Source organism: Thalia democratica, chromosome 4, assembly GCF_965202585.1.
Source record: "Thalia democratica chromosome 4, ktThaDemo2.hap1.1, whole genome shotgun sequence".
NCBI classification, from domain to species: Eukaryota; Metazoa; Chordata; class Thaliacea; order Salpida; family Salpidae; genus Thalia; species Thalia democratica.
In genome coordinates, this window is record NC_139168.1 from 27171800 (window position 1) to 27199519 (window position 27720).

Genomic DNA, 27720 nt, shown 5'->3' on the forward strand with positions numbered 1-27720 from the left:
GACTTTTAAGTACATTAACAACAAAACTCGATTATGTAAACAAAAAGTCATTATAAAAGTTCTAAGTTTTATACAAGTTTATTTTATACTAAATGTAGGTTGGAGTAGTTTCTAATATTTATTCTTTACATATATTATAATGTATACTAGTATCATTAATTAACTTAATTAAATACTTTGATTTTATATTTTTCTTTATTAAAAGTCTTTTAATTGGAACTAGATTGATCTAATTGCTAATCCATAAGTAATGATCAGTTACCAACAAAATAACAAACAAGTAAAATATTCTAACAATTTTAAAAAAGATAAATTTAATAATTTCACAGATTAATTAAATTATTAAACTAAAATGAACTCGACTCACATCGAAGAATCAGCGATGACAAATGTATCAGTGACGTCACAAAACCTGATGTCACAAGGTGACGTAATGTGGTCGGTCAATTTGTTCTTGTCGATTTCGTACGCCATAATATTCATGGCGGGAATAATCGGTAACTTTCTGGTCATATTCACTATTACTCACGTGTATTTTCCAAAGCCACAAGGTTATTTGTACTTGTTAACTAAAATGTAGTTTTATGTGGTATTAAAAACTAAAATTAAACAATTCATAGTTTAAAGTTAATTAAAAGAAAAAAAAAGTATGTACTAGTTTACTAAAAATGATACATATTGTTCGTTTGCCCTTTGTAATCTATCAAGAGATTATAAACGAAAAATTATATATTAAAATAAGTTTTTACAGCAAATAATTTATTCTATTATATTTCGCTATTTAAGCTATCTCAAAAAAAACGAGTTAAATAGAAAAAGTAAAAAAAATCAAGTTTTTCAGAAAAATTTTGCTAATAAAATGTGAAGTATAAAGATTTAAGTTCAATTAAACTAACTCTATGTATTGTGGTTTCAAGGTTGCAGACGCTGTAATACAAACTAAAATTGACTTTTTTTTTCGGATATCCGATTCACTTCTATAAAAATTGAATGAGGAATTTTTTAAACTAAAATACTTGTTTTGAGTTTACATAAGTCTGGCAGATTAATGATAAATGAAAACCATGCTCAATTATTAATCTGTTTTTCTGCACATTTCTAAAGGTCAAATGGGTAGTTTCACTAAACAGCTTTATGGATTTTAAAGCTATTATAAACAAAAACCAAAAGCTCTTCTTTAGATCTAATCTAAAACTGTTCAACTTGACTTTACTCTGAAATAGTGACGTATATAGTGAATTTAAATTGTTTTAAATACACACATGTTATTGAAATTTATTTGAAAACTATTAAGTTTATAAATAGAGACTGAACACAATGTTGTTATTGTAAATGTTGATAAAAATTTAAAACGGCAGCCTTTAAATTTGTCCGTAGATTTTTTGGCTTTGTTATTGTTTATCAAGCATTTATTATTGATAAACGTATGGTTGAATAGAAGGATTTTTCTTTAATTGTCATTAATAAATTATAAACTTAACAATTTAAATGATAACATCATATATTAATCATACGCCTTCGCATCATTGACATATGAAAAATATAATTAAGTTGACATTATTAAAGATTAAATCTAAAAATATAGTTAGAAAATATAAATAGTAGTTAAAAAAAAAATTAAGAATGAAATGGTATTTTAATAATTGTAAAACAGGATTTCCTAAAAGGAATGATATCGCCTCTTATTTATTATTTTGGCTACAATAGGGGCAAGAACTAATAAGGGGCAAGAAAGTAAATAGGTAGTCAACTATTCTATAGTATTGATAGTTGATTACTATACTACAAGAAAAGCTTGTATAACTTGTATAGTATAAGGCAATTTTTGATAAAGTGAGCGATATTTTTTCAAATTCTGGTAAGTGGGAGCAAATGAAAATGATTTCTTGAGCCCTGTTGTAGACCAACAAATCTTTTTATTTATACCTTTGAACAAACAACCTGCTAATTCTTACTTTTAATCACACCTAAAGACAATTTTAACGAGCTGCTCCTTTTTAAAAAATGGTTATTTAATTTTCTTACTGAAACTTCCTCCTTATTTTAGGTCTGAACACCACGCAGATGTTTTTGCTGAACCTGGCTTGTGCCGACGTCTTCTTCCTCCTCTTCTACGTTCCCGTCCAGTTGGTGGTTTGTTTGGTGGACAGGTGGGCGCTGGGCAGGTTCATGTGCCACTTCCACGTCTTCTGCGAGACCTGCACCATGTACGCGTCCGCATGGACCCTCCTCGTATTAGCCATCGACAGGTTTGTTTTAGTTGTTTTTAATGGTTCAATTGGTAAAGTTGTTTAAATGTTTGGTAATTTAATAGTTAGATTGCTTAGTTTGTGGCTCTGAGTGCATCGCTACGATTAGGCTTGTTTTCGAAGCTGGGCAGTAGTTTAAAAAGCTATCTTAGATTTAGCGGTTCTAAAGTTTTTAGATTTTTGAGTTTAGTTTGTTAAAGATAAATGCATAAAAATTTAAAAGTTAAAAATTCTAGAAAAAAAATATTTAATTTACAAAAACTATAATTATTTGGCATTACGTTAACCTTTAATAAAAACTTTCAACTTTAAGTGCTCTAATCAGTTAATAGTGTCTGTATCGGCTTATTTTTTTGTTGACAGAGTGTTTTTCATCACAAATATGCTAGAAAAGTGTATATCATACTAGTTTATATACTTAATAACATGAAGTTTTAACAATGTCTAGGCTTGAGAGCACCTTATGTTTATATTTTCCCTAAATGTTTTTGCATTTTCAAAGTGTAACATTATTTTATGAAATACTTTTTATATTATATTATTTATTGTAAATAATCGAAGAAAAACGTCATAAAACATGTTTTACATTATAAATTATTTAAAAAAATCTTGAATCGTATTCTTAGATTAGCAATGTAAACTGGAAATCTTTACTCATTGTTTAGTTCTGTTATCACACTTTTAAAAACTTTTTCAGCATAATAGTCTCATAACCAACACCTTTTAACACACTGTATAGAGTGGAAACACAAACAAAATTTGTAAAATTAAAAAGATCTATAGCATGCATATTCGACCTGGTGTTTTTTTAATACTTAAATTTTCACATAAAGGTACTTTGCGATTGTGCACGCCCTCAAGCAAAACAAGTACAGAACGAAGAGAAACGGGTACATTGGCATCGCGACCATATGGTTCATTTCAATAAGCTTTGCAGTTCCCGCTATTTTCACAAAGACATATGTTAGTTCAACAACTCAGTCTGTGCTAGTGTTTTGGTTGTTGTTTTTAAGTTGTTGAAAAGCTTAAAAAAAAAACTATTAGTAGTATTATAAATTTTACGCAAACAGTTAACTTAGTACTTAAACTTGTTTTTAGATATAAAAACAAATTTTCAAGCAGCTATGTTCAACAATGTTGAACTTAAGTGTTTTGACTTGTGGTGCATTTTCTTTAAAATCTAAACTCACCTACCATAAGCTAAACAACAACAAAAAAATAATTTTATATTTGAATACAAATAGTGAACAAAAATATTCAACAGTTCACTGCTACTGAATTAAAAACACAAATGAACGAAACAAATTTTTCGATGGTGCTAAACCCAGATGAGAGTTTCTGTTTTGAGACTGAAGATAAATGGAACCATGGTCAGTTTGTATGGTGTTGAGTTTTATACCATCCTTTAATATCTCATAACACACTCAGCGTAATTGAAATTAACTGATATAACTGGTTAATAATTTACTATATGAAAGCGCTACGTAGCTATATAAAAGCAAGTTACTAAATCGGTTATATAACTTTTAGATACATAAAATGTTGCAATTATTCTGTAACTGCTATGAGATATCAAAAACGAGAATATAAAAATCACAGGATTAAAGATAGCAAACGCAGTGTACGCGTACTTGGTTCCAGTATTGATAATTCTGATGTGCTACATGGCAGTCATCAGGAAACTTTATTTAAAACACCGCAACACCGAGGTAGGGAGGAGTTCCGGATCCACGTTGAATAAAGTCACCAGGACCGTCTGTGTTCTAGTAAGTAAACTTTAAAATTTTAGTTTTTCTTTTAGCTTGTTTTACTGTTTTTGTTCATTTATGTCTCATGAAAATTTATAAACATACTTCAAAAATATTTGCTTTACATCTTCATTAATTTTCAAATTATTTTATTTTTATTTTAAGGAAATAATTATGCCAACAATTTTAATGAAATCAACATGTTTTATACTAATACAAGTATTCTATTTACAACTCAGTTTCAAATATAATGTTCTAAAATGGTTCAATTCTATTTAAATTCCTATTTTTTCTAATAAAATTTTCATCAAACAGATAGCGGTGTTCATGGTGGACTGGCTGATGTACCACGCGGTGAAAATTGCCGCCATTTACTCACCGCAGATGCTGGGCGGCGCGCCCCATTTCGTCATGCAAACCTCCTCAACCCTCCTCGCCTCCTTGAACTCCGCGGTGAATCCCCTCGTCTACGCCTTCTCCGCCGACAAATTCCTTAGCGACTTCCGCAAGGCGACGGGAATCCCCGCGAGCAAAACTTCCGGGCGCATTAGGTTCATCCTGAAAAGGGCGGCCAAGGACCTCGTATGCTTCACGGATCAGTGCGCAACCAACGTCAAGTCGCCGGGGATTACTCCAAACTCGCTGTTAGTCGACCCCAGGCGCAACAGTAATTGTTTGGGGGTTTTTCCCGACTCGAGAATGGACACGGCAGTGACGTACAAGACTTCGCCGAGGCTTTGAAGTTAATCGCGTTTGTTAATTCGTTGAAAACACAATGCTGCTTAAACTAATTTTGATTTTTTTTATGAATTTTTTTTACAAAAACTTAAAAGTTGGTCGTTTATTAAGTTTTGTTATAAGTTAAAGTTTTGTTAAAAAGTATTTTTAGATCAGTCAGTGATCTTTATGCTTTTTGGTTTTATTAAATAATAAACACTTTTAAGTTTTAAAAAATTATTTTAAATCAACTTACGTTATGTTTGTAAAATAAAAAAAAAACATCACATACAGTTAGTCTTACAATAGATAGCCTAAAATATGAAATTTGTACAAAAATAAGTTAGTACCAAAGTAATATTTTTTGTGAAATTAGATTATTTTTTAAATTAGTTCAGTTTTTTTATATTGTTATTGATCGTTTAGTTTATCTAACTCAATGTATATTTGTTTTGTTTGGTTAAGAAATAATTAATACCAGTATTTCGTACTGCCTTTTACAAAGTTATACACTATGAGTTTTTTTTAAACACAAAACGGTTTTTGTTGTTAAAAAACGAAGTTTTTCGTAATTTAATTAAGAATCTTACAGATATGTAGCAGAAATATAAAAACTGCATTCAATTTTATTATAATAAAAATTAAATCTAAGTTTTGTTATGATTTTCTTTTCATAGCCAATGTTTGTTTTCATGTATTCAAACTTCTTGTAAATTTGTACAACAACACTTTTTACATGACAACTAAATGAACTTGATTTTACCGTTAAGTTGTATATTGATTCTCGATATATAAATCAGTGTAAGGTATTAACACTCTTTGGGTAGGTTTTTATTAACTGAGAACCATGTTTGAATATAAATTTAAGCGATATTTTGTATAAATAAGTAACTAAACAATTTTTCTACAAAAATACCAAATTTTTACTGCCTTTTAATAAAATAAATAAACCTTTTACTATTTGTTTGCCTTAAATGTTTGCACTATAGTAGTTTCATCGATTTTTAAAGTAAACTTTTTTCCATTTTATTTCATGTTGCCTTATACAGTGGTTTTAACCTTTTTTAGTTACTAAACAGTAGTAGTTACTAAATTGTACGCAAAATATTTTTTTCGAATAGTTTTAAGGCAAAACTTTTTGAACAATAAGTTAATTTAATAGTTAAAACGTAAGAAAGAAAAATTTAACTAAAAAAAATACAATTAAATATTTGCTCATAAATCAAAGGGGCAATTAATAAACGTATACTTACATAACTTATTTTCAAGAATATTTACTCTTTCAAACAAAGGAATTTACTCCAAAGGGTTAATTTACCAAAGGTTAAAAGTCGCTGACCTAATACATGTAAATAAATCATTAGAATTATATTTTAGCAAAGAAAACGCTAACTTTATCAAAGTAGTTATTAACATTATATCAATAAAATTGAAGCTAAGTTCATTATAACTTGTTTTTCACAGCTAATATTTGTTTTCATGTACCTAATTTTTTATAAATTAATACCAATCATTCGTTTCATGACAAGTCAAAGAACTTTATTTACTGTCAAGTTCTGAATGCTGATTATACTTATTATACTTGCTTTTGCAATTATAATTTTATTGTAAACTGATAAAGTTGTAAGTTAGTAGCAATACTATTTGTGATACTTAAACATAATGTTTTTCAAAGAAGTTTTTGTTTTGTTTATAAATATGATTATTAATTGAAAGTTTTTTGTTTAAGAATATTATTTACTTCGTTTTTTTGAAAAGTAATTTTTTTTGCAAATATTTGTACTGCCTTTTACAAACTAATATATCATAAACATTACTTCCACAAGTAAATGTCTTTGCAAACACTGTAAAAATGTTTCGTATTTGCAATCCTTAACTACCTTTTAGAACTAAAATTAAAATAAATTTTTCCATCTTATAAAACTAAAAATAGTAAAATTATATAAAATTGTAGTGGATCTTACAGCATTCTACAAATTATTTTGAAAATAAACTATCAACTAAAATATTATTATCTATTTAAAAGTTAATGGTTAAAGAAATTTCATCTTAACTAAATTTCCGCTTCATCAGACAATTTAGCGGTCTACGGGCAAAAAAACACAACATTTAGTTTATAACTAAAATTTCGTAGAATTCAAAGATTAATCAATTTCTTTCCCTACAATAGCTGTTTTTGTAGAAGACTGATTTAAACATTGATATATTTTAGATTACAGTGTTAAACTAAGCAAGATAATTATTAACAACTAGAAAGTTCGCTTATAATTTTACAGTCTTAAATAGACTATCAAATAAGTTATTAATAAATAGTTTACAGTGAGTTGGTAAAAACTAACTCAGTGGTCTTCATGGTGTGAACAAAAACTATTTTGGGGTGGATAAAACTATTTTTAGATGCACGAAAATTTTGGGAGTACGATTTGTTTTTTGAAACTTAAACTAGATTTCCGGTGCTCGTGTTGAAGCGTATACGTCGGTAGTTTTGAGCTTTGGTGAACGGATTCCAAGTTTTAAAGTTTAGCACAGATATCAATTACCGCGAAGATCACTGAATGGTACATTAAATACCCTGGGATTAGTAATGAAGATCATAAATTGAGCCAAGCTCTTGATGACGTTAACTAGTAAGACTGCATCAACTAACTTAAATCAGGTATTTTAATGTTTAATAGTGAGCGAAAGCGATCAATTTTGTAACTTTCTGGAAAACAACCGATTATGAAAATGTTAAAACTTTACTGTACAGTATTATTGAGGTCAAAATTTTAGTGGATTATAAGAATCAATGTTTAATAATCACGTGATAAAAAAAAAAGAATTAGATTTAAAGTTAAAAGTCTAAGAAATGCATAAAAATGCTGGGATATTACATAATTTTGATAAGTTAAGCATATTAATTTATGAATGTTTTATTTAGTTCAATAAAAAAGTAATATTAACAAAATAATGACAAGCGTGTTATTTTTAAAACAACACAAAAATAATTCTCAGACTTCGAAAACAGTTTTCTTAGGTGAAATCTTTTAAACAGAACGCATGCTTATATAGATATAACGAAAATTCCAAACTCAAAAAAGTTGCATAAAATTAAATTTAATGTTTAAAAATGTATGTACAAGTAAATAACTTTAAAAAAACTTACAGATACGGAAGTGCGTATGTTTGCGAAGAAAAGACTTGAATGTTTAATACTAAAGGTTGCCTTATTTTTATCAAAAACAAAAAATAGATGACAGGGAAATTTACTTAGTTTTACGTTAAAGTTCAAGTATAAATAGTATTATTTTTTTAAACAGTAAAATTTACATTGAAAACTTCTCGGTATAAAGAAATAAAAAAACTTATATTTTTATCTCATAAAAAAAATAAACTATGTTTTTAAATTTTCCAGCTATTTCACTGTCGTTACTTATTAGTTTTTACGTAACAAATTTCATTAACTTTAGCCTTAAATTTTTAGATGTTAAATAAAAGTTTTAAAACTGAGCAGCCCCTTAAATACATAGGTTGTGTTTAGTATGACTATAACTTTTTTTAACTCTTTGAAAAAACAAAAATAAACTAATTAAAATCCATTCATAATTAAAAAAATACTTCTTTGAGTTGCTTGATCTATACTAGAGATGGTAGAAGAAGGATTTGTAATGGGACACTACAACTAGATTAAATTATGTTAGAAAAAGCCAAATTATAGGAAAAAATTGGAAAAATTCATGATTTAAAGTAATTATAATTTTTGCCATAAATTCAATACTAAAAGTTTAAAATAAAGAAGTTTAAGTAAAAGAAAAAACTTTTAGTTAATATTTATACTGTCTTATGCTAAACTACTCACGCTAAACTTTTTTTTCAAGTTCACAAGCTGTATTATTTTTATTATAAATTTATTTAAAAATTCTCGATAAAAACAAAAAACTAGAAATCTTAAAATAAACTGAAATGTTAATCAGAGCACTACTAACTTATGCGGTTTTATGTACTTACAAACTACAGTGCAAAGCAACATGCATCGTGACACAAATTTCATTTTACTTTCATATATAAACCGCCATTAGTTAATATGTCATAGCTTATTTTTCGCTTTTCTGATTATCTTAAAATGAAAAGTGCTAAAACAAAAGGAATATGCTTTTTTGTTTTCATCAATTTTACATATTATATGTATTTATTTCTATAATATTTAATTTAAAATTTGTTAAGAGCTCTTAAATAAAACCAACAAACTAAAAACCTTAAAATAAACTTTAATGTTAATCAGAGCACTAATTAACTTACGCGGTTTTGTGTACCTACAAACTACAGTGTAATGCAACATGCATCGGGACACAAATTGAAATTTACTTCAATCTATAAACCGCTATTAGTTAAAATTTTATAAATCATAGTTCCTTATTCAGACTATCATAAAAAATAAGCTGCTAAAATATTCACTTTAACATTAAAAAAATCTTTTGTGTGGTCATGGGTTCGATATAGATTATAGATAACAAATGTGTTTATATTTATGTTTAAGTTTGTTTTTGTAAATAAAGCAGACAACTGTTAAAAATTAATTTTAAGATTCTTAATAAAATATAATTGCCAAAATTGCAGAAATCATTGGTATTTGCAATTCTTAACTACCTTGTTAATTTAAAACTAAAATAAATTTTTGTCTTATAAAACCAAAGATAAAAATTTTAAGTAAAATTGTGCTGGATCTTACAGCATTCTACAAAGAATTTTGAAAATAAACTATCAACTAAAAAGTTCTTATCTAGTTAAAAGTTAAGGGTTAAAGAAATTAATCTTAATTAAAGTTTCCGCTTCATCAGGTGTTTTAGCGGTCTACGGGCAAAATACACACCGTTTAGTTTATAACAAAAAGTTTGTAAAATTCTAAAATTAATCAATTTTTCAAATTAGTTTCGAGTCAGTTTTTTTTCCTACAATAGCTTTTTTTGTAGAACACTGATTTAAACATTCATACATGTTAAATATAGTGTTAAATTAAGCAAGACAATTAGTAACAACTAGAAAGTTCGCTTATAATTTTACAGTCTTAAATAGACTATCAAATAAGTTATTAATAAATAGTTAACAGTGAGTTGGTAAAAACTAACTCAGTGGTCTTCATGGTGTGCACAAAAATATTTTGGGGTGTACGAAATTTTAGGGAGTACGATTAGTCTTTTGAAACTTACACTAGATGTTCCGGTGCTCGTGTTGAAGCATATACGTCGGTAGTTTTGAGCTTGGGTGCGCGGGTTCCAAGTTTTGAAGTTCAGCACAGATATCAATTACCGCGAAGATCACTGAACTGACCTACATTATATACCCTGGGATTAGTAATGAAGATCATAAATTGAGCAAAACTCTTGAGGACGTTAACTAGTAAGACTGCACCAACTAACTTAAATCAGATATTTTAATGTTTAATAGTGAGTGAAATCAATCAATTTTGTAACTTTCTTGAAAACAACCGATTATGAAAATGAGGAAACTTTGCTGTACAGTAAATATTAAGGTCATAATTTCAGTGGATTATAAGAATCAATGTTTAATAACCTTGCAAAAAAAAATGGAAGACTAAGAAATGCAAAAAAATGCTGGGATATTATATATATTTTAAATAACCAAGCATATTAATTTATAATTGTTTTATTTAATTAATTCAAAAAGTAACACTAGCTAATGGTTGACAGGCTTTCAATTTTGTAACTTTTTGGAAAACAAGCGATTATGAAAATGAGGAAACTTTGCTGTACAGTAAATGTTGAGGTCAAAATTTAAGTAGATTATAAGAATCAATGTTTAATAATCACGTAATAAAAGATAGAAGATTAAGAAATGCAAAAAATGCTGGGATACTATATATATGTTTTCAATCACTTAAGCATAATAATTTACGAATATTTTATTTAGTTTTTAAAAAAGTAATATTAGAAAAATAATGACAAGCGTGTTATTTATAAATCTACACAAAAAAATTCTCAGACTTCGAAAAATAATACTACAACTGAAACAGTTGTGTAGGTGAAATCTTTTAAACAGAACGCATGCTTATTTAGATATAACGAAAATTCCAAACTCGAATAAGTTGCATAAAGTTAAATTTAATGTTTAAAAATGTATGCACGAGCAAATAACTTTAAAAAAACTTACAGATACGGAAGTGCGTATGTTTGCGAAGAAAAGACTTGAATGTTTTATACTAAAGGTTGTTTTATTTTTAACAAAAACAAAAAATAGATGACAGGGAAATTTACTTAGTTTTACGTTAAAGTTCAAGTATAAATAGTATTATTTTTTTTAACAGTAAAATTTACATTGAAAACTTCTCGGTATAAAGAAATAAAAAAACTTAAATTTTTATCTTATAAAAAAAATTAACTATGTTTTTAAATTTTCCAGCTATTTCACTGTCGTTACTTATTAGTTTTTACGTAACAAATTTCATTAACTTTAGCCTTAAATTTTTAGATGTTAAATAAAAGTTTTAAAACTGAGCAGCCCCTTAAATACATAGGCTGTGTTTAGTATGACTATAACTTTTTTTAACTCATTGAAGCAACAAAAATAAACTAATTAAAATCCATTCATAATTAAAAAAAAAATACTTCTTTGAGTTGCTTGATCTATACTAGAGATGGTAGAAGAAGGATTTGTAATGGGACACTACAACTAGATTAAATTATGTTAGAAAAAGCTAAATTATAGGAAAAAATTGGAAAAAGTCATAACTTAAAGTAATTATAATTTTTGCCATAAACTCAATACTAAAAGTTTGAAATAAAGAAGTTATAAGTAAAAAAAAAATTTTAGTTAATATTTATACTGTCTTATGCTAAACTACTCACGCTAAACTTTTTCTTCAAGTTCACAAGCTGTATTATTTTTATTATAAAATTATTTAAAAATTCTCGATAAAAACAAAAAACTAGAAATCTCAAAACAAACTGAAATGTTAATCAGAGGACTAATTAACTTACGCGGTTTTATGAACCTACAAATTACAGTGCAAAGCAACATGCATCGGGACACAAATTGCAATTTACTTTCATTTATAAACCGCTTCAAGTTAAAAATTCATAACTCATACTTTGCTATTCTGATTATCATAAAATATAAGCTGCTAAAAAATTGGCTTTAAAATTGAGAAAAAGCTTTTGTTTTATCATTGATTCTATCTTATAGAGAAACATATGTGTTTATATTTACGTTAAATTTTGTTTTTATAAATAAAGCAGACAGTTGTTAAAAAAGTAAAAAAAAAAAAATAAAACTATTTGTTTTGATAGTTTTCAGAAAATCATCGAAAAATTTTGAAAACAATTAAATACAATTTGGCAATTTGATATAAACTACTAAAAAAAACCTTCACATTTGGTAACAAATTTATAAAAAGTATTAAAACAATTGTATTTACCTTTATTATCTTCTGATTTTTGAACTGGAAGTTAATATTTTAACTACTCCAGTAAAAAGCTTTACTTTTAACTAAGATATCTTAAACATTTTATGTTTTTTTAATTTTTCTTTTAATTTTTGATAGTTTATCCATTTATTTTACTACATAAAAATACTTTGATGTTAAAGTATTATTAAAATAACTTAATATTTCTTTAACGCTATTGTACTAGCGTTTGTATCGATTTTATGTTAAACATAAACTATTTCTAGATAAAGTTAAGTAAAAAACCAGAGGCTTAAAAACAGTGTGAAAATAATTATAACTGAAAAACTCTAATATATCAACTAGTATAATAACTGATATAACTAAAGCTGTCTACTTGTTTGATATAAATGTTGATGAATTAGTAATATTATTCTTAGTGTCTGAGATAATTTAACTAAAGAATTTTTCTAGTTTTAAATATGTAAGTTTCTATTCTAAACTTCTAAACAATTTCTTCAAAATCTGTTTACAAATAACAATGAGTTACAAATTTGTTTTACTACGAATAACAGTTATTTATTTAAGAAATATGCTATGTTAACTATCTATAACTATTACTTAAAATTTTTCCTAATAAGTATATAGAGCATGTAATTTTTATTTTATTACCTGAGTTAAACTTTTTTTTGTTACTAAAAAAAATATTTGTAATAATTCAAAGAAATATTTTTTTCCTAACACAAATAAAATAAAAACAAAAGTTGTTACTGGAAAAAATTAAAGACTAAAAGTTGTAACAAAATATTTTTTAGTTTGATGAACAAAATTAAATGCATTTTCAGTAAATATTACATAAAGATATGTACTACAAGAGTACTAGACATGAGCAGTAAAGGAGCCACAGGGAAGCTACGAGGTCTCAATTTGAAACTTACACTAGATATTTGAAGTTGATATTGAAGAGTAAAAAAAGATCTTAAGGTTTTTTATTGGTAGTTTTGAGACTTACACTATTAGGTGTTTTTAATAGTAATTTGAGTAATATTGTTGAAGGGGGTCATAGCTCTTCTAATTTGTTTAAAGGGGTCATTTGAAAAAAAGTTTGGGAAACCCTGGTCTAAATGTTAAAACATGTGATAATTTATAAACTTAAAAAAAAAATTAGTGTTACTAATAATTAAAAATTAAAATTGTTACTTTTATAATTTAGTTCAGAACAAAAACTATTTGATTTAGAAGATATATGAGATAGTTAAATACGTATATCAGGTACTGACTTTTTAAACTTTTCTTTTAACTATTTGGTTTCTTGATAAGATGACGGATCTGAAATAACTTGATTAAACAGAAAATTTAGTCTATTTTTCTATGAATAAATGTTTTCACTTTAAATGTTTAAAAAACACATAAAAAGACAAAAGCTTTAAGAAAAACGTCAGAAAAAAAAACAGATACATTTACAAATAACATCTGTCTTATCTTGCAAAGTTTTACAAACATTTATTAATGTTCTTCTGTTGCTATAGACAGCTAATGAAAATAATAAAATAGTTTATAGGTATATTTAAACTTGTATTTATTGTCATATTTTTCCTTAAATGAATTAAATTAACTAACAAAAGAATGTTGATTGATTTTTAGTAATTTTGCTTTCTTCTGTTCATGAAACATTGAGCTTTTTTTTTCTGTTTTGCTTTTTTTTAAAGGCTAAACTTATTTGTTTTATATATTAGTTAGTCTTTGTATACTTTATTCAATTTTCTACAACAGCATAAGTTAAGTTGAATATCAATATATAAAAAGTTACTTACACATTTTTAAGGTTACTAACTTCATATATTTATCAAAAAATTGTAGTAAAGAGTAAAATATAAATAACAAATTTGGATTGTTGTTTAGCAGTAAGTAGTTTTTAAAATAGTCAATCAAATTTACTAGATCATTTTAAGAAAAACTGAGTTACACAATTTAATAAGTAATTTATCCTAAATCTAACCATCTTAACTGGGTCATTAAATGTTCTACAAACGTTGTTCTTGTTATTAGTCTATGAAGTTAAAATGAAACCAAACTTTACTTAATTTAAATAAAATTTGACACTAACATAAAATATAACTACTTATTTTGACAATTATTCGTAACATTGAAAAAGCTATTCTTATAAGTTTAATTAGGTAACTGGTTTTTAATTATTTTTAAAATGTTTTTAAATTTAATAGACTTTACAATGGTTAATTTGTTTAAAAATAAATATCTTCATAAAATTAAAGGAAAATATTTACTAATTTTATTTGAAATATTCTTTATCCAATTGATATTGTATTCATTTATAAAGATCTTTCGTAACGAATCAATACGTTCATGTAAATTGTTATTTTTTGTTTACTTTCTTGTTAAATATAATTTTATTTAAACTCATATGAGCTAAAGTAATATCAATTACTTTGTTATTTGTTATTGTGCGCAAAAAATAAATAAATAAAATAGCTTCATATTTTGTTTAAAGCACGCTTCATAGAACTTTTTTTTGTTTCTTAGGTAGTAAAGACTTCAGAAACTACTTTAAGTATTATGTAGTATATTTTACTTAACTAAAAAGTAGTTGAGTAGTTAGAAAATTTGTTCTTACGTAGCTATATTTGTAAACTTCTTTATAGAATTTTATAAATTAATACAATACGTAAACCAAAGTTAATTATATTTTATATTCATAATTTCATAATTACTGAATGTCTATATAAAGTAAAAAGATAAATATTTTAGTTAGTTTTAAACGCATACCTTAAAATAATTACTCGTCACTTTTTACTATTTTCTGTGTTTTACAAACACTAAAGTAAAGTTTTGTACATTTTGAAATTTATGTACTAAAATTGTTAATTACTTATACTATAACTATTGCTTTTAAATAATTTGATAAAAAATAATCATAAAATTCAACAAATAGTAATATAATAAATAAAGTATTAAAAAAACATTCTGTTACAAAACTTTGCATTATTGCGACTAAAGTTTCACTACCTTATGTATGGCAGATATTATGATAAAATGTATAATTTTATTTTACCTGTAGGTCTGCCATAATATAGTGAAGTTTTAGAAGCACTAGAATACGTTTTGTAACTGATTAATTTCTTAAAACTCTTGCTCACATTAGTGTATGAGCACTTTAATTTAGTCAAGTTTAAGACTTTTAAAGTGTACAAATAAAATATACATTCTTAAATTTAGTAGAAACTAAAGCACGGTAAATGTTAATGTATTTGAAATTTACTTTATATAAATGTTTATAAGAATGCTTTGTGACAAGTTTCAAGAATAGAAAGTATACAGCTTTCTGTTTACGCTTATATTTCACATCGAATAAACAGCTTTAAGTGATAAGCTTAAAAACTCATACAAAATTTAATTTGGTTTTAAAATTTCTGGTTTTTAATATCTTTCAGTAAACATTTCAAAGTACATTACCGATTACATTACGAAAATATTCTTAAAAAATTAAGTAAAAATGCTTTTAAAATTATTTTATCAGCAAAGTATTAAATATAAACAAAATATTAATTTTTGATAAATAAACTTTTATAAATTAAAACTAATATAGATTTTTTTAGACATAAATCGTGAGCATTTAAATTAGAAGTATGTAGAAGCCTAATTTAATTTTTCTAAAATAACCAGCACTTCTGTAAGTATCAATGATAAATGATACAAAAAATCAGAAAACAACTTTTTTTTTGTATTTTCAATCAATCAAACTTTGAATAGTGCTTTTTAACTTATAATTTAAATAATGTTTTTAGTAAAGTATTGCAATTTATGGTAAAAGTAGATGGCACCTTAAAGTGTTTTATTTAATTTATTTCAGCAAAACGGTACATTACTTTTCTTAAAATAGTACAATTTTAAATACTACTTTGCATTGAAACCAAGAAACAAGTTAGTTTAAACTTGAAAAGAATATTGTGATCAGAATCTTCTGAATTTAAAGAAATAAAATAATAAAACTATAAATATATAAGTTTAAGTTAACAAAACCAGTAAAACTAAAACTTCATAACTGGAAAAATTTAGTTTGTTTCCACCTTTGATTTTATTCAAAACTTAGTACAATTTTTTTTACTAATATACTTTATGGTAACGATAAAAACTATTTACACATATTTCACATATAGTTTTATTCTATTTTGTATAGAAAAAAAAAGTAAACATTTTTGTTTTAAGTCTTAGGTTTTGTTTTACAAAACACTTTTCAAACATATTTTGTTATAATCTTAAAAGCAAGTAAAACAAAAACTATACTTCTTATTAAACATAATATAATTAATTTTTTTAGCTAATAGTATAACTTAATTTAGGCCATATACAAATAATTTATTTTTATCGTTAACACTCAAAAAATTAAAAGTTAGTTTTATGTACTATATTATAATTCTAAGTAGAAAAGTCATTAAATGCAGTTTTTATCAAACTTATGTATTTAAAAACACTTATTTATAAATTTAAAAAATATTTGCAGACTTTGTTCGAAAAACTTAAACTGATTACCGCTGATAAAAGCAGTGAAAATCGACAGGAAGTTTTCGTAGCTGTCAGCAAAAAAAAATTGGTAAAAGGAAGGAAAACCGTTTTGTTTCACGAAAATTACAATGCTGCTTCTTTTGCCGCGGTTTTTTCTTGTTGCTTCCAAGTTCAAAAAAGCAGCTTTGTTGCTATCTGATTTAAATCTCTTGATTTCGTGTTTTTCTTCTCTCGCATTTCGTGTAGCTTGCAGGCTGACTAAAATCTGGTTATCTGAAATTCAGAAGCTAAAAGGTTTTCTGAAAGTAGTTTTATAAAGTCAGCTTGAAAAAGTTTTAGAGTTTGCAAAGTGTGTTTATCGCAAAAATTTAAAGCATAATAGTAAGATAGTTTTTTAAATTCAATGACATCGTCAGTACTTATATAAAATTTAGAAAGATATATTTAACAATCATAAAATGAAGAGATCTTTGACCGAAACTTAGCCTGATAATAAATTTCTTGAAAGAATAAACTATATTACTTCTCATTTAGAAGTTGAAGTCTTTGTATTTATTTTGTTAAAATCAAAACACATAACTTATAGTAATTGTCAAAGTTAGTTTCAATAATTTAAAAAAAAAGTGAGAGTTTTTTTCAAATTGAATAGTTAAGCAATGATTTATAAAGAATAGAGTTTTTCAAAATAACATATTTTTAGTTAAATAAATAAATTTAATATTTTTATTATCATAAAATAAATAATTTTTAAGTTCTAAATTCTATAAACTTAAACTTTTAGTGTAATAGTTGATTAGAGTTTATTAAATTTATTTATGGTATACCTTAGATAACAATACAAGTGCGAATTAGCTATTCTATTTAATACTTTATTTCATTGGCACTTAAACCTGGTAATAAATAAAATAGGTTATTCGCACTTGTATTGTAATTTAAATAAGCTTTTTACCTTCAAAATTGGTAAATTGATAAATAATTATATGTGTTATACCTTATAATCTATAGAAGCAGCAAGAAGTTATAAAATTTTTGTTTTATTTTATTAATCAGTTTTTGTTCTACATCAATATCACATATCCATTATATTTAACCTCTACAAAAGTCAACACTGCTTCAGAATCAATTACTATTTTAAATTAGAAATTCAAGAAGCATGAAATTTCAATTTTGATTAATAAGAAAAAAGCTAAAAATAATCAAAGTATTCAAACATCTTCCAAAAAACTAGCGGGAGAATAAAGCTAGCAAAAATAATCCATAGTAGAGTATGTTCCAAAAACTAAGTAAAAAGAATCAATTTAACAAAATAAAAAGTTTTTTGAGCATTTAAACTCAAACGGGTATTTTTATTTTACATGTAGAATGTACACATAAATTTTTAATTTTATCCTGTGTTAAACTGTATCTAAGCTTAATGTTTAATTTAATATAGGGTAGCGTGACACCAGTGCTAATTAGTAACAATCTGATCAAGTTTTTTTTTCCTTTAAAACTTAAAATATCACTTCTTTATATCTTTTTCAAAACGTTGAACCTAATGAGAAATTTAGTTATACGTATAACAGATCGAATTTTTAAAAGTTTCAAAAACGTCATAAGTTTAATCCGTTTTAATTTTTGCTAAACGTCAAGTACTCAAGTTTAAGCCCTTTATGCAAAGTAATTTAATATGAACTATGTATATAAGAGCTTTTAAACTATTGATTTTTATTGTAAACTTTATAAATAAAGCACATCCTCGTATATTAAATGCAAAAATTTAAATTTTGTCAATATTATGATGCAGAATCAATACTGTGATTTTTTCTATTAGTATGTGAATAAAATAGAAAACTTTCGAAAGAATATTTCAGCTCTATTTTTTGTCGTTGAACAAATTATCTGAAAAATATTTTCACAAAAGTCCTATGAAATGTTGTTCGTATTCCGCTAGTTCTATATTCTGTCGTAAATTATTGTTAACATTAATTTCTTAAACCTAGTTCTATTGAAAAAGAAAATAAACTTGAATGAAATATGTTTGTTTTTTTTTTTTTTGCAAAGAATCAGCGGTGCTCTTTGAGCGAAAAAGAGAAAAAGCGTGTATTCGCACGTATAGATCAAATATTCGAGATTCAAATTTCTTATCGACTCGCGAATGCGGCAAACGCGCATTAGAATTGTGTGCAGAAGCGACAACGTGTTTGTTTGAAGGAAACACGAAAAATATAAAGTGTTGAGATTAAAAAATTAATGATTTTTTAACTTTGGAAGTTTACCAAAAACCTTTGGCAAAAAATTTTATGCAAGAACTATAGTTTTTGAAGAAAAATAAATTTAAAAAATAGTGTTTTGTCCAATCACTGTTTTGTATATTAAAAAAACAAAGAAATTTTATTAGCGACGGTAGTGTCCGAGAGCCTACAACCATTTATCACTTATTTTTGATGAGTTCTAGTGTAAGAGGGGTATAACGCCATGAACGGAGTAGTTTATTTACTTGTACTTATTTTTAAAAATTTTTCTACTGGCTAAAGTATTTTATTTAAAAAAAAATAAGACAAAGACTTACGGTAAAAGTAAAAATTAATAAGTTTTTCTTCAGTTTTTACAAGAACTGAAAGTTGTTTGTTTTCTATCATATCATTAAAAAAAAAATACAAAGGGCTGTATGCCTTTTCTAAATCAAATAAAAGATTTATTATTCATATTCAAACATTCACGTCAATTTATATTATGAAACCAATTGATTTTTTGCATCACAGTGTTTAAAGAGTGTAAAAAGACTCAAAAAAGTATTTAAGTTTTCCCAGTCAAGAACAAAAACTAGCTCGTTAAAAAAGATATGCTCAAACGACTTTTTACATAATTTTTATTCAAACTTGAATTTTTAAACTTGTATTTATACAAGCAGTGAAAAACAAGTTTATAAGCGATTTTACTAAAAATTTGTAGTAAGTTTTCAAAACAATTTTGAACTGTTTATGTTTACTCAAGAGATAAGACGACAAATATGAAATAAGTCAACAAAAACTTAGTGAACAATTTAAGTTTCTTAAAAACGTGTTAGGTTTTATTTGTTTTAAAATACCTACAGATTTTTTAAGCTTATGGATTTTAAATATTTTAAAATATAGTTCTTAACGAAGAAGTGAGCTTTTTAATTTTTAGAACTTTTTGTGTTGTTTATTATTGTTATGATAGTTTCTTTTTTAGCTAAAGTAGTTTATATAAAACTAATTAATTATTATATAGTAACTTTTTTTATTTTAGAAATACTATACTTGGGTAGACTTTAAGATTTTTAAAGTTTTTGCTTTATTTAAATAAAAAACTCATTATAATAAATAAACTAGCCCAAAATTTGTTTTTGTAACTTATTTTAAACTTTCATGATAATTTTTTCTACTAGAAAATTCAAATAGAACCGTCAAATTTAAAATAAAATTTTAATTCGTTTAACTGTTTTCTTTGAATGGAGGGATTTTTTATTTAAATTAAAAAAAAATCAAAGCTTATGAGAAAGTTTAATTCAAAACCAAATGATATATAATAAGTAGAATAAAACAAATTTTTTTGATTAACTTTTTTTTTGTGAAAACTTGCATTTAAAAACAGTTTAATTCAAAAATATCTTAAATACTTTAGTAGTTTAACTCAACTATGTAAATAAAATGTTGTTTAAAAAAATAGGTTAGTTTTGAGCAGTTTTTTTTTTGTAATAATTGTCAGTTTAAACTTTTTTTACTTGTAATTATTTAGCAGTTTTGTTTTTAAAAAGAACTAAAGATATTAATAAATACTTTAAAAAATACTTCAAGTCTAAATTTTTTAAACTGTTAAACGGTTTGTGCAAATTACTAATCCAAAATAATGGTCAGTTAACAATAGTCAGATAAACAAAATTTTTCTATATGTTGAAAATTTTTAAAGTAATTTGCTAGTTTAAAAACAACAGTTTTTTAAAAACAACAAAAATATAGATAGGTAAAAAAAAAACAACTATAAAATATTAAAAAAATCACAGATTAATTAAATTATCTAACTAAAATGAACTCGACTCAGATCGAAAAATTAGCGATGACAAATGTATCTATGACGTCACAAGACGTAATGTGGTCGGTGAATTTGTTCTTGTCGATTTCGTACGCCATAATATTCATGGCGGGAATAATTGGTAACTTTTTGGTTATATTCACCATTATTCACGTGTATTATCCCAAACCACAAGGTGATTTGTACTTATTAACTAAAATGTAGTTTTATATGTTAAAAAGTGTATACATAAAAAAATTTAAAAAAAAAAGGACTAAGAGTAGGTAAAGTAAGTAAAAGTAAAATGTTTACTAAAAACCGTTTTTTAATTTATAGCTAATATAGTATGTATATATATTGTTTGGTTGCTTTTTATAGTCTGTCAAAAAGTTATAGATGGAAATTTATGAAATAAAACATATAGTTTTATATAGAACTAAAGTTAAAATAGAAGATTATTTGAAACACTAACTTGTATTGTAGAACTTGTATGAGTTTATTGAATAAATCTTTCTGAAAACGTAACTAAAAAAATATAGTTTGTTTGTACGTAGTCGTAGTTTTTTGTTTGAGTATATATGTAAAATGTTTACATAAGAAAAACTTATAACTATTTATGAACTAAAAACTTGCTGATTGTTTTGCTATACAAGCTATTTAAATATAGAAAACTCAGTTTAGTTTTGTTTAGAATTTACTTAAAGTCTATAGTGTATAAAAAATGTAAATTAAAGCTAAAATTATTTATACTTTAAGTACAATTTGTGCTTCGTGTGTACAATCGCTTTATTACAAAAACTTTGGACAATTTTTTGCGGATTTTCAAAGATGTTCTATGAAAAGCAACTAATGGATTTTTAAACTAAATTAATGCTATTGAGTTTACATAAGTCTGACAGATGAACAATAAATGCAACCAAAGCTCAATTATAAATTTGTTCTTTCTGCACAATTTTAAAAGTTAAATGGGTAGTTTCAATAAACAGTTTTATAAATTTTTAGACTGTTATAAACAAGTATTAAAAGCTTTTTTTTTATCTAGGCTCAGCCCTTCAACTTGACATTAATCTGAACATAGACGTAAATACTAAATTTAAACTGTAAAACTTTTGCTATAAATGAACACATGTTTTCTGAATAACTTAAAAACTACTAAATACATCAATAGCAACAAAGCAAAATGTTGTGATTGTGATCGCAAATTAAAGTTTAAAACTGATGCATGTGAACTATCACGTTGTTTTTCTTTATTTTGTTCAACGAATACTTACAAATTATTGCTTGTTAACAATATATTTGAATAAGGGGAACTATCAAATTAATTGTCATATAAAAATCATAAAAATAAGCCAATCCATGTTTAATCTGTAAAAAAGTCAGTTAAGTTGTAATAGATAGCAATAAATGTATTAATATATGAACTTGTTTATGAATTTCGAATGTACCAGATACTGTTTTTTTTATGCAAAATGAGTCATTTTAAAGTATACTTGTTAAGTTTATAACTTGTTGAAATGTTTCTAGTAGTTGTATATAACGGTTTGTTAGCAGTTGTACAGCAATATTTTTTTGTTTATATTCTACGTGCTTAAGTCTGAAAAACAATCAATTAAATTTTACAAGCTGCTAATAAATAAAACGAGTAAAAACTGTCACGTTAAGTGCCAGAGATAATAAACATGAGTCGTCGCACCCTTAACACACGAGAAATTGTCAACACTTTTTCGTAAATACACTGTAGAGCATTTACGCTTTGTTTTCACCTTCAACCAACTGTTGATTAATTTTACTGAATATTTCTCAGGGCTAAACAGCACACAGATGATTTTTAAAATCTCTTATTTCTCATATTGATTAACGACTTTTACTTGTTAATTCGTTTATATATTTTTTTTCATGAATTTTCACTTTCTGCAATTTGATAAAGGTAACAATTTTTAATTTTTAAAACTTCTGCTACGTCTTCGATTATGAAAATGAGTTTGCTGTATGGAAATAACACTTAGTTTTTCACCTCCAGGCAACTTTTACAAGCTGCTAGTTCTCACTTATACATTTCCTTTTAGGGCTGAACACCACGCAGATGTTTTTGCTTAACCTGGCTTGTGCCGACGTCTTCTTCCTCCTCTTCTACGTTCCCGTCCAGTTGCAGGTTTGTTTGGTGGACAGGTGGGCGCTGGGCAGGTTCATGTGCCACTTCCACGTCTTCTGCGAGACCTGCACCATGTACGCGTCCGCATGGACCCTTCTCGCATTAGCAATCGACAGGTTTGTTTTAATGGTTGTTTGTTTAATGGTTCGATGGTAAAATGTGTTAAAATAATATTTGATATTGAAGTTATTAGTTTAAACTGCCATTGTCGCTTCTAGTGTATCGCCACAACTGAGATTGTTTTCAGAACTTGACAGTTATAAGCAACCTATCTTAGATCTAATTGTTCTAAAGTTTTCAGAAAAGTATTTTTTTCAAATAGATGCATGAAATTCTGAAACTTAAAAATAAAGTAAATACAACATCTAGATTTTAATGATTGTAACCGTTTAAGTAGATAACTTTGATGGTTTTTAATTTGTTGAAGTGGTAATATTTTTTTTTAAGTTAGAATTGAATGTCTAGTTAAAAATGTTTTTCTGGACTTATTAAAACAAAGAGTTAACGTGTTTTAAAGTAGTAATTTCTGCAATACAATTAATCAATTTTGTTATTTTTATTTTGTATTTTTCAAATTTTAGTAAATTTTAATATTAAGTTTAACACGTACTTGATAGTTAAATTTGTACCAATCGTCAGTATAAGCTTATTTGTATCTACAAATAATATTTATATTAAATTAGTTCTAAAAATCTACATATTCCATTAGTTTACTTATTCAAAGTTGTTCGTGTTGAAAAAGTTTCAATTTTGTCTACATGGATTAAATTTCAACTTAGTTTATAAATAAATTCACCTTAATACTTGAATACCAAAGTTTTTACTCAACTAAATCATATTTTAAAACAAGCAAAACCCTTAAAGAAACTAGTTTGTATCTGGTTTTTGCTTACAAATACAAATTTTTGACAAATCTAAAAATAGTGATTGCTGCTATTTATGAGTTTTCTTATCATATGGCTAAATAGCATTGTTGCCAAAAATAACCTGTAGAGTTTAAATTGTCCTAAATAGTATTATGAAACATGCATGTGGCAACAATGCTCGTCAATAATCTAAAAATAAAACAACAATTTGAAACATTGACGCACTTTCGATTAGCTTTTGTTCTGTGCAAGGTTATAATCTTATTTAAAATCAAGCGTTCATTATAGAAACATATGCCAACATTTCCCAGTAAACATTCCCACTTTATCTAGGCTAAAGAGCATACTAAAGTTTTCCACTTTCTAAAACAAACATTGTCTTTATAACAAACCAAAAATGTCTTTCCACACAATTTTGTAATTATTTATTTGATAAAATACTGTATGTTTGATAAGTGTTTATCTGAACTTTCAATATCATCTCTGTTTCTTTTCTTTATTTTTTTTTTGTAAATGGTGAAGAAAAAAAGCTTAGCAAAACATGTTTTATGTTACATGATATCTTCAATTTATTTATTCAATTTATTTTAAATATTAATAATATAAACTTAAAATCTTTAGTCATTGTTAAGTTTTGTTTTAGGCTTTCCTGAATTCCCTTTGCATAACAATACCATAACCATTTCCTTTCAAAACACTGTATCGTGTAAACAAAAGTCTGTAAATTTTTTCAAGTTGTTATGTATATTATAATAGGTGCTTGTTATTTTTCTAATTTTCTTCTTTTTTAATCAAAGGTACTTTGCGATTTTGCAATTTTAAAAACATTTTAATTTGTACTGTATATTCGAATAAGTATTTATCATTTTTTCAAATATTTTTTTTCAAATAAAGGTACTTTGCGATTGTGCACGCCCTTAAGCAAAAAAAGTACAGAACGAAGAGAAACGGGTACATTGGCATCGCGATTATATGGTTCATTTCAATAAACTTTGCAGTTCCCGCTATTTTCACAAAGACATACGTTAGTTCAACCGCACGATCTGTGTTGTGGTTTATTTGTTGTACTTAGAAACTTCAAAAGCTTAAAAAACATTAAATGTTCATAGTTTGTTCATAGTATTGTTGCAAATTTGATGGTATAGTTCTTAACATAACTTTACGCTTAAACTTGATTATAGTGATTGCTTTAACAAAACCATTCAGGTAGCTTAGTAAAACAATTTAATAACTATTTTTTTTAACTTGTTTTGCACTCTTTAGACGAAACGTTCCAGCCGTAAGATACATAAAATCTAAATAAAATATATCAACAGTAATAATGCACAAAACTATTCAACAGTTCACTGCTACTGAATTAAAAACACAACTGAACAAAACAAATTTTTCGATGGTTTTAAACCCAGATGAAAGTTTCTGTTTTGAGTCTGAAGATAAATGGAACCATGGTCAGCTTGTAGGTTTTTAGTTCTCTTGATAGAATTGATATTTCATAACAAACCCAGTGTAAGTTACTTTTACGAATGATTAAGAACTCGTTAGTTTAGTTTTGTAATAACATAGCAAGTTATTAAACGCTTAAATTACTTTCTGAAACGCAAAAGTATTACAACTATTCTGTAACTGCTATGAGATATCAAAAACGAGAATATAACAATCACAGACTTAAAGATAGCAAACGCAGTGTACGCATACTTGGTTCCAGTACTGATAATTCTGATGTGTTACATGGCAGTCATCAGGAAACTTTATTTGAAACACCGCAACTCCTCAGTCAGCAGAAATTCAGGATCCACATTGAATAAAGTCACCAGAATTGTCTATATTCTAGTAAGTGCACTTTCCAAGATATTTTTAGACTAAATCACTGGTTTAACACACTTAAATTTCATGAAATTTAAATGTATAACCAAAACTAAAAGTACTTTTTAAATATCTTTATCATATATCTTTATTCCTGTCTACTATTAGCCTTTAAATTTTATTTTCTGGAACTTAAAAAATATTTATTTCATATAGTTATAAGTTTCTTGTCATTGAAATAAAATTAAAACGTTTTTAGTATTAAAGTATTCAGCAGAAAAAAAACTTAGTTTTAAATTTAATATACAAAAATGATCTTGTATTGTTCGAAACCCCGCTTTTATCACTTAGTTTTTCATCAAACAGATAGCAGTGTTCATAGTGGACTGGCTGATGTACCACGCGGTGAAAATTGCCGCCATTTATTCACCGCAGATGCTGGGAGGCACGCCCCATTTCGTCATGCAGACCTCCTCATCCCTCCTCGCCTCTTTTAACTCCGCGGTGAATCCCCTCGTCTACGCCTTTTCAGCCAACAAATTCCGCGGCGACTTCCGCAAGGCAGCGGGAATTCCCGAGAGCAAAACTTCCAAACGCTTCATGCATGACGGGTTTAGCTTGAAAAAGGCGGCAAAGGACGTCGCATGCTTCACGGATCAGTGCGCAACCAACGTCACGTCGCCGGGGATTACCCCAAACTTGCTGTTCGTCAACCCCAGGCGCAACAGTAATAGTTTGGGGGTTTTCCCCGACTCGAGAATGGACACGGCGGTGACGTACAAAACCTCGCCGAGGCTTTGAAGCTAATCGCGTTTGTTAATTAGTTGAAAACACAATGCTGTTTAAACTAGTTTTGATTTTTTTTTTGAAATCTTTTTTTATAAAAACTTAAAAGTTTTTTTTTTATATTTTTTTTTATCGGTTAAGGTTTTGAAAAAACTTATTTTTAGTTCAGTTAGTTATCTTTGTGCTTTTTAGTTTTAGTAAATAATAAAAACTTTTAAGTATTTTAAATCTACTTTAAATCAACTTACGTTATGTTTGTAAAAAAAAATAAAAACATTACATACAGTTAATCTTAAAATAGATAGCCTAAAATATGAAATTTGTACAAAAATTAGTTAGTACCAAAATAATATTTTTTATGAAATATTTTTTTTTAATTAATTCAGTTTTTTTATGTTGTTATCAATTTTTTAGTTTATCTAACTCAATGTACATTAACTATGTTGTTTGCTTAAGAAATAATTTATATAAGTTATTCGTACTGCCTTTTACAAACTTATACATTATGAAAATTCTTTTGAAACACAAAACGGTTTTTTTTGTTAAAAAACGAAGTTTTAAGTAATTTAATAAAGAATCTTATAGAAGTGTTGCAGAAATGTAAAAACTGCATTCAATTTTACTATAATAAAAATTAAAGCTAAGTTTTGTTATGATTTGTTTTTCATAGCTAATTTTTTTTGTATTCAAACTTCTTGTAAATTTGTACAACAACACTTTTTACATGACAACTAAATGAACTTGATTTTACCGTTAAATTTTAGATCGATTCTCGAAATATAAATCAGTATAAAGTATAAACACTCTTTGGGTAGATTTTTGTTAACTGAGAACCATGTTTGAATATAAATTTAAGCGATATTTTGTATTAAATAAGTAACTAAACAATTTTTCTAGAAAAATACCAAATTTTCACTGCCTTTTAGAAAAATAAATAAACCTTTTACTATTTGTTTGCCTTAAATGTTTGCACTATAGTAGTTTCATCGATTTTTAAAGTAAACTTTTTTCCATTTTATTTTATGTTGCCTTATACAGCGGTTTTAACCTTTTTTAGTTACTAAACAGTAGTAGTTACTAAATTGTACGCAAAATATTTTTTTTCGAATAGTTTTAAGGCAAAACTTTTTGAACAATAAGTTAACTTAATAATGAAAACGTAAAAAAAAAATTAACTAAAAAAATTACAATTAAATACTAGCTTATAAATCAAAGGGGCAATAATAAACGTATACTTACATAACTTATTTTCAAGAAAATTTACTCTTTCTAACAAAGGAATTTACTCCAAGGGGTAAATTTACCAAAGGTTAAAATTCGCTGACCTAATACAAGTAAATAAATCATTAGAATTATATTTTAGTAAAGAAAACGCTAATTTTATCAAAGTAGTTATTAACATTATATCAACAAAATTGAAGTTAAGTTCATTATAACTTGTTTTTCACAGCTAATATTTGTTTTTATGTACCTAATTTTTTATAAA

The 27720-nt window shown here is 26.0% G+C and overlaps 2 protein-coding genes across 2 annotated transcripts; both read left to right on the forward strand.

Annotated features, from left to right (window-relative positions):
- The first annotated feature begins 352 nt into the window (after positions 1 to 352).
- Positions 353 to 4738, forward strand: LOC145833187 (galanin receptor type 1-like). The gene is made up of 6 exons (XM_082940386.1): positions 353 to 551; positions 2048 to 2249; positions 3083 to 3212; positions 3514 to 3619; positions 3849 to 4015; positions 4313 to 4738. The coding sequence occupies exons 1-6, from the start codon at positions 353 to 355 to the stop codon at positions 4736 to 4738; spliced, it is 1230 nt and encodes a 409-aa protein (XP_082796512.1).
- Positions 4739 to 20642: 15904 nt separating this feature from the next.
- LOC145833188 (galanin receptor type 1-like) lies at positions 20643 to 26249 on the forward strand. The gene is made up of 6 exons (XM_082940387.1): positions 20643 to 20823; positions 22694 to 22895; positions 24540 to 24669; positions 24988 to 25093; positions 25309 to 25475; positions 25815 to 26249. The coding sequence occupies exons 1-6, from the start codon at positions 20643 to 20645 to the stop codon at positions 26247 to 26249; spliced, it is 1221 nt and encodes a 406-aa protein (XP_082796513.1).
- The last annotated feature ends 1471 nt before the right edge of the window (positions 26250 to 27720 follow it).